This window comes from Trichosurus vulpecula, chromosome 2 (genome assembly GCF_011100635.1).
Source record: "Trichosurus vulpecula isolate mTriVul1 chromosome 2, mTriVul1.pri, whole genome shotgun sequence".
Classification (NCBI taxonomy): domain Eukaryota; kingdom Metazoa; phylum Chordata; class Mammalia; order Diprotodontia; family Phalangeridae; genus Trichosurus; species Trichosurus vulpecula.
In genome coordinates, this window is record NC_050574.1 from 107936517 (window position 1) to 107950439 (window position 13923).

Here is a 13923-nt window from a genome sequence, read left to right on the forward strand (position 1 = left end):
TAACAATGGTTTCAAAAACTTCGTCACTGTTTGATCTGATAAAATGTTTGAGTCTTGCTATTTGGACATGGCTATAAGTTTGTTTCAGTTCTGCTGGTGATATGGTAGAAGGTCCTGTAATGCCTAAACCTGAGTGCTGAGAGATTCACAAGTGGAAGAGCTAGCTTCACACCTAGCTAGAAAGGGAAAGCTTATAAATCAAAAGGATTCACAAGTGGAAGGCACCAGATTCACACCTAGCTAGAATGAGACAGTTTGTGAACCAGAGATTCACAGGTGGAACCCAAGAAGGAGAGGCCTGGGTGGCCCAACTTGCTATCTAACGTTTTGTTGGGTGTTTGACTTTGGAGAAACAAGAGTATAGAAACGATGTCTTAGTCTCTACTGTGGGACAGAGGGAGATTTAGTGATTTCTTTTCTTGTCATAGGCTTTTATTCCTGTTGAAATCTGGAATAGGGCAGAGGGTGGAGAAAGGGGAGAAGAAGACTCATTTCTTTTCACCCTGTTTAGGGCCAGGAGCTCAACTGGCTCACTTTGCATTTCTAGGCCGCTGTATTCCACATTAGACTTTTATTGGCCCCCAGGAAAGAGCCTCCTCCTGTGGCCTGCAGGGCCCTGAGATCAGGCACAGGCTGAGGAGAAAGCTCAATGGGTAGCTCTACAACCACAAATTGATCTAAAAGAGTTGTTAAACAGAAGTGGAAATGGACATCAATTATAATATTCTATAACACTGTAGCTGATCTCAGGGAATGAAAACCCACCAAAACCATCTGAAGTGTGTGTGTGCCTGTCAGGGCTCACACCTCTCTCCTCTGTAATATAATAGAAAGCTTTTCCTTCAGCTCTCTTGTCATCCAGAAACATCACGGCTTTGCTAGTCAAACTCATTCAGGGTTTGTTCTGTTTCATTAAGGAAAATTAATTTTAATGCTGTATCATTTCTATATTAATATTAATTTATAATATCCCCTTCTTGATTCAAAGGGCCATCTCTTCTGCTAGCTTAAGGAGAAACCCCTCAGGGCCCATTCTAGCTGAGGAATGTCATCCCATTCCCAAAATGTCATCCCTCCCAAAGCCTGGGCTGAGCTTCTCTCCCCTGTCAACAGAAGCCAACCGAGCTAGTCCGCACTACTAGCAGTGACCCAGGCATCCTTGGTCCCTTCATCAAAGTTTAGGGTGAACTGGCTTGCAAAGGAGAAACTTAGCCAGAGAAATCCTGAATGGAATGTTTCCTTTGCCCAGAATGCTAGAAGCTGCTTGAATGGCAGCTCACACTCCTCCCCCACCAGAAGGAGCTGTGAACTCAGCCCACCACCTCATTAAATACCCACCAGATGGAGAGGCGAAGGTGAAGCCCTCCTGCCCTGGGCCGAGGAGAGTGAGGCACTGTATTGTGCTGCCCTTCAATCTTCTCTGGCTCCAGGGAGCAGCAGAAAGGTAGATGTTCTACAATCTGATGAAAAAGTTTGAGAATCACCTAGACTTCTGCTGATAATAGTTTTGGTGTATTGCTTTAAATGAAAAGGTTTTTTTCCCCTTAACTGACTAAAACATATAACCTGTGAAAATGGGGCGGAGATCTGTATCATCCACCAAGAGTGGGAAGTTCATGAACCCCACCGACCAGGCTCGAAAAGAAGCCCGGAAGAGGGAACTGAAAAAGAATAAGAGACAACGAATTATGGTACGAGCTGCAGTACTAAAGATGAAGGATCCCAAGCAGATTATCCGGGACATGGAGAAATTGGATGAGATGCAGTTCAACCCAGTACAGCAGCCACAGCTGAATGAAAAGGTGCTAAAAGATAAGCAAAAAAAACTTCGTGAAACTTTTGAGCGCATTCTCCGACTCTACGAAAAGGAAAATCCAGATATCTGCAAAGAACTTCGAAAGATAGAGGTGGAATATGAGCAGAAGAGGGCCCAGCTCAACCAGTATTTTGATGCTGTAAAGAATGCTCAGCATGTTGAACTGGAAAGCATCCCATTGCCAGATATGCCTCATTCTCCTTCTAACATCTTGATCCAAGACATCCCATTGCCTGGTGCACAGCCACCCTCTATTCTGAAAAAAGCCTCTGCCTATGGACCCCCCACCAGGGCAATTTCTACACTTCCTCTTCTTGGACTTGATGTTCCTCATTTGCCTCCTGGAAAAAAGCCTCCTGGCCCACCCCCGGGGCCACCTCCTCCCCAAGTTCTGCAGATGTACCACCCTAAAGTGGGCTTTGCACTAGAACTTGCCCCTGGTCGGCGAGAGGAGGATGTTTTATATAGTCCAGAACTTGCTCATCAAGGTCATAATGATGATGGTTCCAGCATCAGCGAAGATGAAGGTTATCCTCAAGGCATGGATCAAGATAAGCATGATGACAGCAGTGATGACAGTGGCACAGACAGTGAAGGAGAGGAGTTCATGCATCATGATGTTGAAGAGAGGGAGAACAATGAGGACAAAAAGTCAGGTCTCAGAGTACGATTTGCTGATGTTCCTGGAAAAGAAGGAAAGAAAAGGAAAACCATGAAGGAATTAACACTTCTTCAAGTTATGATGCTTAGAATGGCAGGTCAGGAAATTCCTGAAAAGGGGCAAAAAGTAGAGGAATTTTCAGAGGAGGAGGATTCTGATGACTCTGAGTCGGAGGATACAGCACAGCAGCAGCACAAAGAATCTCTTCATGATGGGGCATCATCATCTCCTGCTTCCCAACAACCGCAACCACCTCTACAATCTGTTCCTCCTGCTCAAATACAGGCACCTCCCATGACAGGACCACCTCCTCTTGGACCACCACCTCCTCCACCATTACAACCACCTGGGCCACCCACTGGCTTTCCTCCTGGTCCACCTCCAGGAGCTCCTCCATTCTTAAGACCAGCTGGAATGTCAGGGCTTCAAGGGCCTTCACCCCAGCCTTTACCTCCTGGTCCTCCACCAGGCAAGCCTCGTGGTCCACCTCCAGGAGCTCCTCCATTCTTAAGACCACCTGGAATGTCGGGGCTACAAGGGCCTTCACCCCGGCTTTTACCTCCTGGCCCTCCACCAGGCAAGCCTCCTGGTTCACCACCAGGCCCACCTCCTGGTCTTCCTCTTGGTCCTCCTCCACGAGGACCACCACCGAGGCTACCTCCCCCAGCACCTCCAGGCATTCCTCCACCTTGTCCTGGTATGATGCACCCACCTTTGGTGCCTCCACTTGGACCTGCTCCACCTGGGCTTTCTCCACCAGCTCCCTTGCCAAATCCAGGGGTTTTTAGTGCCCCACCTAATTTGATCCAGAGACCCAAAGTGGGTGACACCAGTGTAGCCACTATGGTAAAGAAAGCCACAGCAACCATCAGTGCCAAGCCACAAATCACCAATCCCAAGGCAGAAATGATCAGATTTGTGCCCACTGCACTGAGGGTTCGACGAGAAAACAAAGGAGCTACTGCTACTCCCCAAAGAAAGTCAGAAGAGGATTCTACTTTACCCCTTGCCAAAGCAGTCCCTAAATCTGGCCCTTCTGCTCCCGTTTTAGTACAAACCAAGGATGATGTGTATAAAGCCTTCATGAAAGAGATGGAGGGGTTACTGTGACAGCTTATGATGCCAGGGGAGGTTTTTATCCGACAAATTCATAATAGAAAACATGGTTCATAGAGGAAGGAGTTCTTACATATTGGACGTGAGTGCAGAGTGCATTTCCTGACATCAGTGCAAGGATTGTCTCAATATTATTTAGCTTTGGTCAGAATTCACCGCACAGAAGAAAAAGATGTTTCATTCAGAGTAGACTGGTAAGCTTCTATAGCAGGGTCCCTTCACATCTCTACCTATCACCACTACCATTTCCTTTTTTCTTTGGAGGCATGAGATAGACTGTACTTTTATTTTTGAAATCCGTAAGCCACTGGAATAGATATTTGTCAGAAACCAATGCACTTCATCCACTGTTTTTTGTGTTTTTACTTCTGGTTTTGTTTCTTTTTTAACTTTCCTCATGAATATTCTGTAACATTTAACTTGTAGTAAAATGGATCATAGCTTCATTTCCCTGCTATGAAGCAGGATGTCTGGGGAGGACTATACGTATGTATTAATTGAGATGACTTCTCAATGACAAAAAATTTGAATCTCATGAAAGATATAAATGTTCTAAAAATAAATAAATCAATAAAGATTCACCATTCAGGATTGCTGTTCATTTGTGAGGGGAGGTCCCAGCAATTGCTTTCAGGGAAGCAGACCTGAATATAAAGGAGGCTGAGAGAGAGACTCTCCCTGCCTTCTTGGCATTTTTGGTCACTGTGAAAGAGAAATCATTGACCTCAGTTTCTTGATTGAATCAGGGCAGTTTTGGGGAGCTTTAAGTATACACCTACGGATTGGAGCCAGCTCTGAAGGTATCTCTGGCCCATCCATGGCAACATGGCAGCCTTCACCACAGCTGGAAAGCAGTGGATCCCCAAAGTGGTGAAGGTCAAAAACAAAGGCCCTGATGAAGTACAAATCACAGCAGAACAGCTTTTAAGGGAATCTAAAGAAAGGGAGCTTGAGTTTCTGCCACCATCTCCTCAACAGAAGAACACAGATGAAGAAGAATTAAATGATTATAAAATAAGAAAAAGGAAGACTTTTGAGGACAGTATAAGAAGGAAAGAACTGTGATTAGTAACTGATAAAATATGCCCAATGGGAAGAGAGGCAGAAAGAAATTCAAAGAGCCTGCTCCGTATATGAGCATGCCTTAGATGTCCACTACCAAAACATCACTCTGGCTAAGATATGCAGAAATGGAAGAATTGGCAGGTAAACCATGCCCAAAATGTCTGGGATCCGGCCGTCACAGCTCTTCCCCAGGTTAACCAGTTCTGGCACAAATACGTTTATATGGAGGAGATATTGGGAAACGTTGCAGGAGTCCAGCAAGTATTTGAATGCTAGATGGAATGGTGGCCTGAGGGGAGCCTGGCCATCCTATATCAACTTGAACTGAGATATAAAGAGGTGGATTGGGAACATGGGATTTACCAAAGATTTGTCCTGGTGCAGCCTGATGTTAAGAACTGGATCAAGTATGCTCATTTTGAAGAAGAACATGGATGAACATCTCTATGTGGCCTTTGCAAAGTTTGAAGAAAATCAGAAAGAATTTGAAAGGACACGAGTAATGTATAAATATGCCCTGGACAGGATTTCAAAGCAGGCAGCCCAAGAGCTCTTTAAAAATTATACAATCTGACTATTGCATAAGTAAGTTTAAGGTGAAGTTATATGTAGAAGATATATCGGATTAAATGCTATCTTGGGGAGGGAAGAGGGGAGGGGGGAAAGAAAATCTGGAACTCAGAATCATGTGGAACTGAGTGTTGTAAACTAAAAAGTAAAAATCTTAATAAAAAAAGAAGAAAAAGATGCAAAACAAAAAAAACTACACAATCTTTGAAAAGAAATTTGGGGATAGGCAAGGTGTTGAAGACATGATCATGAGCAAACAGAGATTCCAGTATGAAGAGGGGGTGAAGGCCAATCCACACAAGTATGATGCCTGGTTTGGTTATTTGGGGTTGGCAGAAAGGGATACAGAGGAACCAGACACTGTGTGAAAGGGCCACCGCCAACATGCCACTGATCCAAGAGAAGAGGCACTGGGAGCGGTATATATACCTCTGGATCAACTGTGCCCTTTATGAAGAGTTGGAGGCAAGGGATCCAGACAGGACCACATAGGTATATCAAGCTCATCCCAAACTGATTGCTCACAAAAAAATTACATTTGCTAAAATGTGGCTACCATATGCCCAGTTTAAAATAAGACAGACAAATCTACCATTTGCCAGAAGAGCTTTGGGAACCTCTAAGTGTCCCAAAAACAAATTATTTAAAGTCTACATTGGATTGGAGCTGTAGCTTCAAGAATTTGACTGGTGCTGGAAACTTTATGAAAAGTTCCTGGAATTTGCCCCCAGAAAATTGCACATCATGGATCAAATTTGCCACGCTTAGACATGTCAGAGGTGCTTTGGAAACCCTACCTTGATTTTGAAACTGAACAAGAAGAATCTGAAAAAAACAAGAAGTCTCTACCAGAGACTGCTGCAACGAACACAACATGTTAAGGTATGGATCAGTTTTGCTCAATCTGAGCTCTCTGCAGGAAAGGAAAAAAGCCTAACTCGATGCAGACAAATTTATGAAAGCCAACAAAATGATGAGAAACAGTGAAGAGAAGGAAGAAGGACTCAGGTTATTAGAATCCTGGTGAAACTTTGAAGATGAATTTGGAACAGAACAAGACCCGGAGAAAGACATGGATAAGAATGAATCTTGACTTTTTCCATTTTGTTTTTATAAATTTCTACTCTGCAAACATTGTAATTTAGGAAACTTTTGTGCAGTATTTTTTTTAATCAGTGGTGAACCTTTTACATTTGCTATGCTATGCCTTTAAAATACTGATGAGTTAGCATTGAAGAGATTGTAAATGAAGGACACAACACATTTTTTCTGTTTTGGAGATAATATTTAAGGTCTTTCCAAAATACAGAATTTTTTACATATCAAATAAAAGTTTACAAACCAGAGAGATTCATTCACAAGTGGAAGAGCTTGCTTTACACCTAGCTAGGATGGGAACGATCAGCTCACATTAAAAAGTAGGCTATGTTGGGGCAGCTAGGTGGCGCAGTGAATAAAGCACCAGCCCTGGAGTCAGAAGGACCTGAGTTCAAATGTGACCTCAGACACTTGATACACTTACTAACTGTGTGCCCTTGGGCAAGTCACTTAACTCCAATTGCCCTGCCTTACTCCCTGCCAAAAAAAAAAAAAAAAAAAAAAAAGATTGGTTATGTTAAGAAAGTAAGTTCCACCTCAATTTGTTCAGCTGTGTTTAAGCCACATGTGATAGCATGATATTCCTATGTAAGGTAATTGAGCAATACAACATCTGATTGGTATTGAATTTTTTTCAAGGCTCCCTAGCACTTTGTGTCCAATATGGCCCCCACCAACACACAACTCCAGTTTTCCACTTCCACAATTGCCTCAAACTCTGTTCTTCCCCTCCCTCCTCCAGGGTTTTGGATGCCACCTGTTAGTTGCCCTCCTCCAGCTGTGCCCCCAGGTGGGCAATCTGCTGTGCCACCTGGCATCTTCATACTTGACATGCCTCCTGTGGGAGGATTGAGACATGCAGCTTGGATGAGATAACATGATGCCTCTTTTCCCTGATACTCCTTTAAAAAAATCAAAACCTAAATTTTTTATTGTTTTTTTTTAAATCACCTCTGAAGTCTAGTTTAAATGGCAAAATAGTTGAACATCAGAGAATGGAAGGTGAACTTAAACTCTAGCGGGCCTTCTATAGTGTGGCTTCTTGTAGAGTCAATTATAATCTAGCTTCATACACTTCATGATTTTAAAGTCACCGGTCGCTGCCCTGGATTACTTTCTACTAATGGATATGTCAACTAGCCTTAAAGCATAAATTTCCTTTTAGAAATTATTGTCTACTTTTCTAATCTCTTGCAGTCACCGCAGAGGGCCACAGAGCAACAAGGGCCTTTTAAAAAATTTCTTTGTTGGAGTATTCCAATGTATTATAATACATTATGTTATGTTGTATACATTGTATAATGGTATAGATATCAATAATTGTATATGATACATAATGTAATTATCCTTGAGGGCAGGAAATCTTCATCACTTTGCTTCGTATTTCCAGTGCCCTGTGAATAGTGGCCACTTATTAAATATTTTTGGGGTTGTATTAAATTTGTATCCTCTTCCCTGGGGCCAGATTGGAGAGGCACTAGGAGCCTTTAATAAGATTGTGAATTTGGGGGAAAGGACTGTGGAATACTTGGACTAAAGCAGACACTCTGCCTGTGAGCCAGAGCTATAATAAGCAGTAAAGCCAAGCAGAGAATTTTGAGAATGATCTTTTCATTTTACTGTTGCAGGTAAAAAACTTGCTACAACTGGAGAAGTGCACATCTGGGTGAAGGAATGCATTGACCTACCCCACCTCCGGGGAAACTACCTGAATTCTTTTGTCAAATGGTAACATCCCTCCCAGGGTTGCTCTCCTCTTGGGGTTGTTATGGAACAAATTTGGGTGGCCAGCTTTATTCTACATGGTAATCTTCTATCTTATAGACCATAGGTTAAAACCTTACAAGATTGAGAAGTAGTGAAGTATGTACGTACAAGGCTTTACTTAGCCTTCACTAGCACTTTCCTATACAGCCAACTTTCTACTATACCAATGATGTCCCTTGAGGATCATTTGTAGGCGGTTGTTCATTGTCCCCTTAGCTTGCTTACACGCCACCTGCCCTGTCAGCCCTGCCAATGTGTACTTAGGGAAAATAAATACATTTTACTATTAGATTAAATAAAATATAATGGAAATATGAGGTGCGGGTTGGGGGAGTCATCTAACCCATTTAAAGCTGCCACCCTTACTTGTATTTTTGTGCCCAGTGCCTAGCATAGCGCCTGACACATAGTATAAATGCTTGTTCATTGATTTTTGTAAACTATTGATTCCCTCCTTTTTCATAGATAATTAGGAAGTAACTATATTTTCCTTTTTAAAAAGGTCATAGTTGCCCTTTGTCTAACCTTTCCCCCAGTACTATATGCCTATACTGAGTTAAATAGCTGTATTGTGAGTAGAAAGGATACAAACACATTGACTGACTTATGAAAGGTGGCCTCACCATATTATTTCTCTTTGAAGTACCATCCTGCCAGACACGAGTAGGAAAAGTCGCCAGAAGACAAGGGCTGTAGGAAAAACAACCAATCCTATATTCAACCACACGATGGTCTATGATGGTTTTAGGCCTGGAGATTTAAAAGAAGCCTGTGTAGAGCTGACTGTCTGGGACCACCACAAATTAACTAATCAGTTTCTAGGAGGACTACGGATAGGCTTTGGAACAGGTATGACTTCTTACGTTTTGCAGCTTAACAGGAGCCAAAAACTCCAGCGAGCTCATGATTTATCAAAATTCATTTTTACTTTATTTTCTATTTTTAAATTTAAATGAAAATTCATCTTTCTATCCCTCCACCTCCTTTCCCTTCCACTGAGAAAGGAAGAAAAACAAAATCCCGTATTACCAATATGTACAGTCATAGCAAACAAATTCCCAGATTGGCCACATCAAAATAGAAATACAAAAATTGTGTGTGTGTGTGTGTGTGTATGTGTATGTGTGTCTGTGTCTGTGTCTATACTTTGAATCATCACCTCTCTTTAGGAGGCAGGTGGTCTATTTTCTCACGAGTCTTTTGGAATCATGGTTGGTCATTGTGTAGCTCAGAGTTCCTGAGTCCTAATCCCTCCTTTTAAACTCTAAACTACCAAAATTCTCCTAATAGGGGAGCATCCTGAGTTTGATTGTCTATATAGTAGTATTGTTATTGATTAAATTGTTCTCCTTGTTCTATATAAACTTCCCAGGTTTCTCTGAAGTGATGCCCTTTGTTATTTCTTGTGGCACAGTGGCATTCCGTCACATACATATATCATAACTTGCTCAGACATTTCCTAATTGATGAGCAGACCCTCAGTTTCCAATTCTTTGCTGCCACGAAAAAGGGCTGCTATAATTTTTTTTAAAAATATCATTCCTTTCCTGCTTTGTGATCTCTTTGGGCTATACACCCATGAGTGCTATTGCTGGATCAAAGGGGATGTGTAATTTAATAACTTTTTTGAACAGTTGTTTTTCAGGATAACCAAATCAGTCCACAGTTCCACCAACAGTGCATTAATGTACCCATTTTCCCACAGCCCTTAGACATTTGTCATTTTCCTTTTTCATCAACCTTGCCAGTCTGATGGGTGTGAGGTGGTACCTCAGAATTGTTTTAAATTGCATTTCCCCAATTATTAATGATTCAAAGTGGAGGTGTCAAGCTCACGTGGCTCCATGAAGCTCCTGATTGCAGCCTGAACCAGATTAAAATGTTTTATTTTTATTTATTTATTTTTTGTTTTTGTTTTTTGGCAGGGCAATTGGGGTTAAGTGACTTGCCCAAGGTCACACAGCTAGTACATGTGTCACGTGTCTGAGGCTGGATTTGAACTCAGGTCCTCCTGACTCCAGGGCCAACGCTCTACTCACTGCGCCACCTAGCTGCCCCCAGATTAAAATGTTAATGAGAAATGTTTAGCAAAATTAACAGATATACAGTACAACATAGATAATGTTAATTTGTGGTTTTCTAAGTCAACATATAGCTGAAGGGATTTATTTCTATTTGAGTTTGAGACCACTAATTTAGAACATTTTTAATATGGCTAATTGATAGGTTTGATTTCTTCCTCTGAGAACTGCTTATTCGCATGCTTTGGCCACTCATCAATTGGGAAATGAGACTGATGGGATTTTTTTTAACATTGTTCCCTGAAATAGAAAGAAGTAAAATCAAGTTTTACCCACCACAAGCTGGAAATTTCTGTATATGTCTTTCTTTCTTTTTCTTCTTTCTTTTTGCTTCTTTTGCTTCCTTTCTCTTTTCCTTCCGTCATTTTTTTCTTTCTTTCACTTTTTTCTTTCTTTTCTTCATTCTTTTCCCTTCTTCTTTTCCTTCCTCCCTTCGTTCCTGCCTTCCATTTATCTATTTTCTATACGTATGTGTGCACGTGTGTGTAGTAGATACAGATGTGTACACATATAGATACACATAGAAAATTAAGATTTGCAGCAGACCCTAAAGATCATCTAGTCCATGCCCTCATTTTACAGATGAGAAAAACTGAAGCTTTAGAAGGGCTCAGCATTTTGTCCAAGGTCACACAGCTAAAATTTGCATTTAGCAAAACTAAAATGTGAACCCAACTCCTTTCTAAATTTAGTACTCTTCTATATAGTTGTTTTATTTATGTGGAATTTTGGCTACAAATATTATTCTAAACTTCTTGGCAAAATCAATTCTCTCTCTCCACTACCTTCTTCCCTCTTGATAAAGAGTGTTTATATCATCATAGGCAGGGCATAAAGAAACTGACATGTTTGTTATCTCGGTCTCAGTTGAGTTCATTTTACTAAAGTAGAAAGGCAGGTGTAGGACTGTGCAAGTGAGCATGGCAAATGGGGGGAGAAAGTGATTTGGAGTAGAAACCACAAAGGGCCTTTGATAAGAAAAAGCTATGAAATAAGTGAGATGTGGAAGGAATGAAATCATGGTAAAAATAGACCTAAACTAGAAATCAGAAGGCGGGGCTTATCGTCTTAGCTCTGCCATTAATGGCTTGGTGGCCTTAGGTCATTGCACCCTTCCCAACCTCTGTCCTTATCTATAAAATGAGCTGTTTGTTGAAACTAATTTCTTAGTCCCTCCCAATTCCAATATTCATGGAGTATATGAAATATATAAAGGGTCCGGTAGTACTGCATTGTATAGTATCGTATTGTACAGGGGAAATAAATTATTACCCCCTAGTAATAATTATAATCACAATAACAGCTTTCACATAGCACTTTAAGGTTTGCAAAGTGCCTTATAATTATCTAATTTTACCCTCACCACAAACACGGAGGGTAGGTGCTATGGTTATCCCTATTTTACAGATGAAGAAACTGAGTCTGAGAGTAGTTAAGTGACTTCCTCAAGATTACATAGCTAACAAGCATCTGAGACAGGATTTGAACTCAGCTCTTCCTGACTCCAGGTCTAACACACTGCACCACTAAAGCTGCTTGTATGGCTCAGAATGATAAAACCTGAGTTAGAAGGTACAGAAGAGATCATCTAGCCTCCCGTCTAATGTATCTTCACCCTGGCATTCCCTATTTTTATTAAATCACAGAGGGCATCCCTATTCCCTGCCATGGAAAGAATGTTGGATTTGGTGTCCACAGACCCAGGGTTTCATACCACCTCTGTTACTTACTACCTGTAGGGCCTTGGGCAAGTCTTTTAACCACTCTGGGCTTTACTTGTCCCATCTGTAAAATGAGGGGCCTGGACTCGGTGACTGCTATGAGCCCTTTGAGCTTTTGACCTTTGATTCTGTGAGCTATGAGGTTGCCAGAAGGAAGGCAGTGACCTGCATGGGTAGAGTGGAGTTCCTTTGACTAATGAAATCCTGCATTATGTGGGTTTAACATGTATTTGTGTTTAACGTCATTTTAATATGCATCCATATATCTCCCTAGTAGGATGTATGATGTTTGAGAGCAGGAAATGTTCTATTAGTTTTTTTTTGTCTTGGTATCTCCAGGGCCTACTGTATGTAGCACCGGCATGTAGTTGGTGCTTCATAAGTGTTTAGCAAATGAAATTGTGTGTGCCGCTACTTTTTAAAATGCATCCTTCCAATCTTTCAGGTAAAAGTTATGGGACTGAGGTAGACTGGATGGACTCTACTCCAGCGGAAATCTCTCTGTGGGAAAGGATGGTGAACTCACCCAACACGTGGGTCGAAGACATCCTCCCACTCCGGATGCTGCTCATAGCCAAGCTGACTAAGTGAGAGAGAGCTGAGCCTCTCAAGGCCCAGGGGCTCCATGGAAAAACAATATCCTCGTTTCCCTGCATTAGAAAGTGCAGAACAGGTGGCATCACTGGAAATGCCACCACGTGGACAGAGGCCATCGTGTAACTTCCCTTGACATCCAGGGCATGTTGAACTGCTAACCCGCATGTGTCCTTATGTTCCAAAACCAGAGGAATTTGAACAGCGAGCAAATATATGATCGAGATGTTACTTGACATTAAAAGAAGCCCCCTAAGTAAGGCCTATGATCTGCATGAACTAATGATGCTGCTTCAGAAGGAAAGCTGCCAAAGAAATGGGAAGTGTGGGGTAGTGCTGCAGTGCTCTGTCTTTTCTGTATCTGCCAAGATGGGCTGCATTCCCCCTGTATCTGCTGCTTGATCATCAAATATTCCCTTGTTAGTTATAGATGTTTAGGGTATGGAAAGCAGTCGATGATAAGGGAAGGTAATTAATTATTGTTCTTGTTAAAAATAGAAAACAAGCACAATGATAAGGACGTTGGGGATGAGACAAAGGCTTGGCCACATATAAGGTGGAAATCTAGTGGTTACATTCAGAGGAAGGATTCCGTGTTCAATGATGCTAAATGTTTTGATGGGTTATGTACTTATCTGGGAAACCTTCCTTTTAGACATATTTATATGTATATGCATACCTATATACATATGGAGGTTCCTTGAGTGCGTAAAACAAAATCTTAGAAGTATGGTGGTGCCACCCACTGGACACAGATGGAACTTCAGCCAAAGTTTTACTTAAATAGGTCTTAAAGACAAGTTTTATAATAGCGTATGTAAAACACTGAGCCTGTAAGGTTCTGTCCTTGTAACTGGGCTAAGTGAAAGCAGTGTCCTTTGGTTATATATAGATATGCCTAGGATTAGAACATAACTGCTAAATTATACTATTCTTGTTTCCTGTGTATGTGTAATTTTAATACTGTATTTTATAAAACCTTTAGTCTTCAAAATAAATTCTAACAAGACTTCATTTGTACTTTGCCTTTGGTCAGTTTGTTTATCTTTTCATTTGAATTGAAATCTTTGATGTTTTCAGTCCCAGAATTCAAACCCTCTCAACTGGGAAAGGGAACAAGAGGGTTAAGATGAAATCCAGTTTGTTACCTGTTAAGTTTTCCAGAAAGCACTGCCAAAGCTTGATTGGGAGGTTGGGGGATGGAGGGATTGGAAAGGGTGACAATAAAGGAGCAGTTGCTGGGGGAATGGAGATTTGGGTTTGAACAATGTCAACCAGAAGTTTAGAATCACTGGGATGGGATGGGTATTTCAGAATGGAAATGTTACCTTTCGAAGATGAGTTTAGATCACTTGTCATTGTCCAGAGGGGGTCCTTCTTGAATGAACTTGTCCCAGGGTGTCTCTCAGCTGTGTGTGGCTGGCAATCCAGAGG

At 41.6% G+C, this 13923-nt stretch overlaps 2 protein-coding genes across 2 annotated transcripts in view; both read left to right on the top strand.

Moving 5' to 3' along the window:
* The window catches only part of SYTL2 (synaptotagmin like 2), a 105145-nt gene extending 91642 nt beyond the window's left edge, over positions 1-13503 (top strand). The window contains exons 17-19 of the mRNA XM_036746030.1: positions 7955-8054; positions 8737-8942; positions 12341-13503. Of these exons, the coding sequence (XP_036601925.1) occupies positions 7955-8054; positions 8737-8942; positions 12341-12486 (452 nt within the window). The 3' untranslated portion in view covers positions 12487-13503. The remainder of the gene's footprint in view (positions 1-7954; positions 8055-8736; positions 8943-12340) is intronic.
* LOC118838677 (WW domain-binding protein 11-like) lies at positions 1575-3587 on the top strand. The gene is made up of 2 exons (XM_036746031.1): positions 1575-2850; positions 2947-3587. The coding sequence occupies exons 1-2, from the start codon at positions 1575-1577 to the stop codon at positions 3585-3587; spliced, it is 1917 nt and encodes a 638-aa protein (XP_036601926.1).
* Positions 13504-13923: the final 420 nt, after the last annotated feature.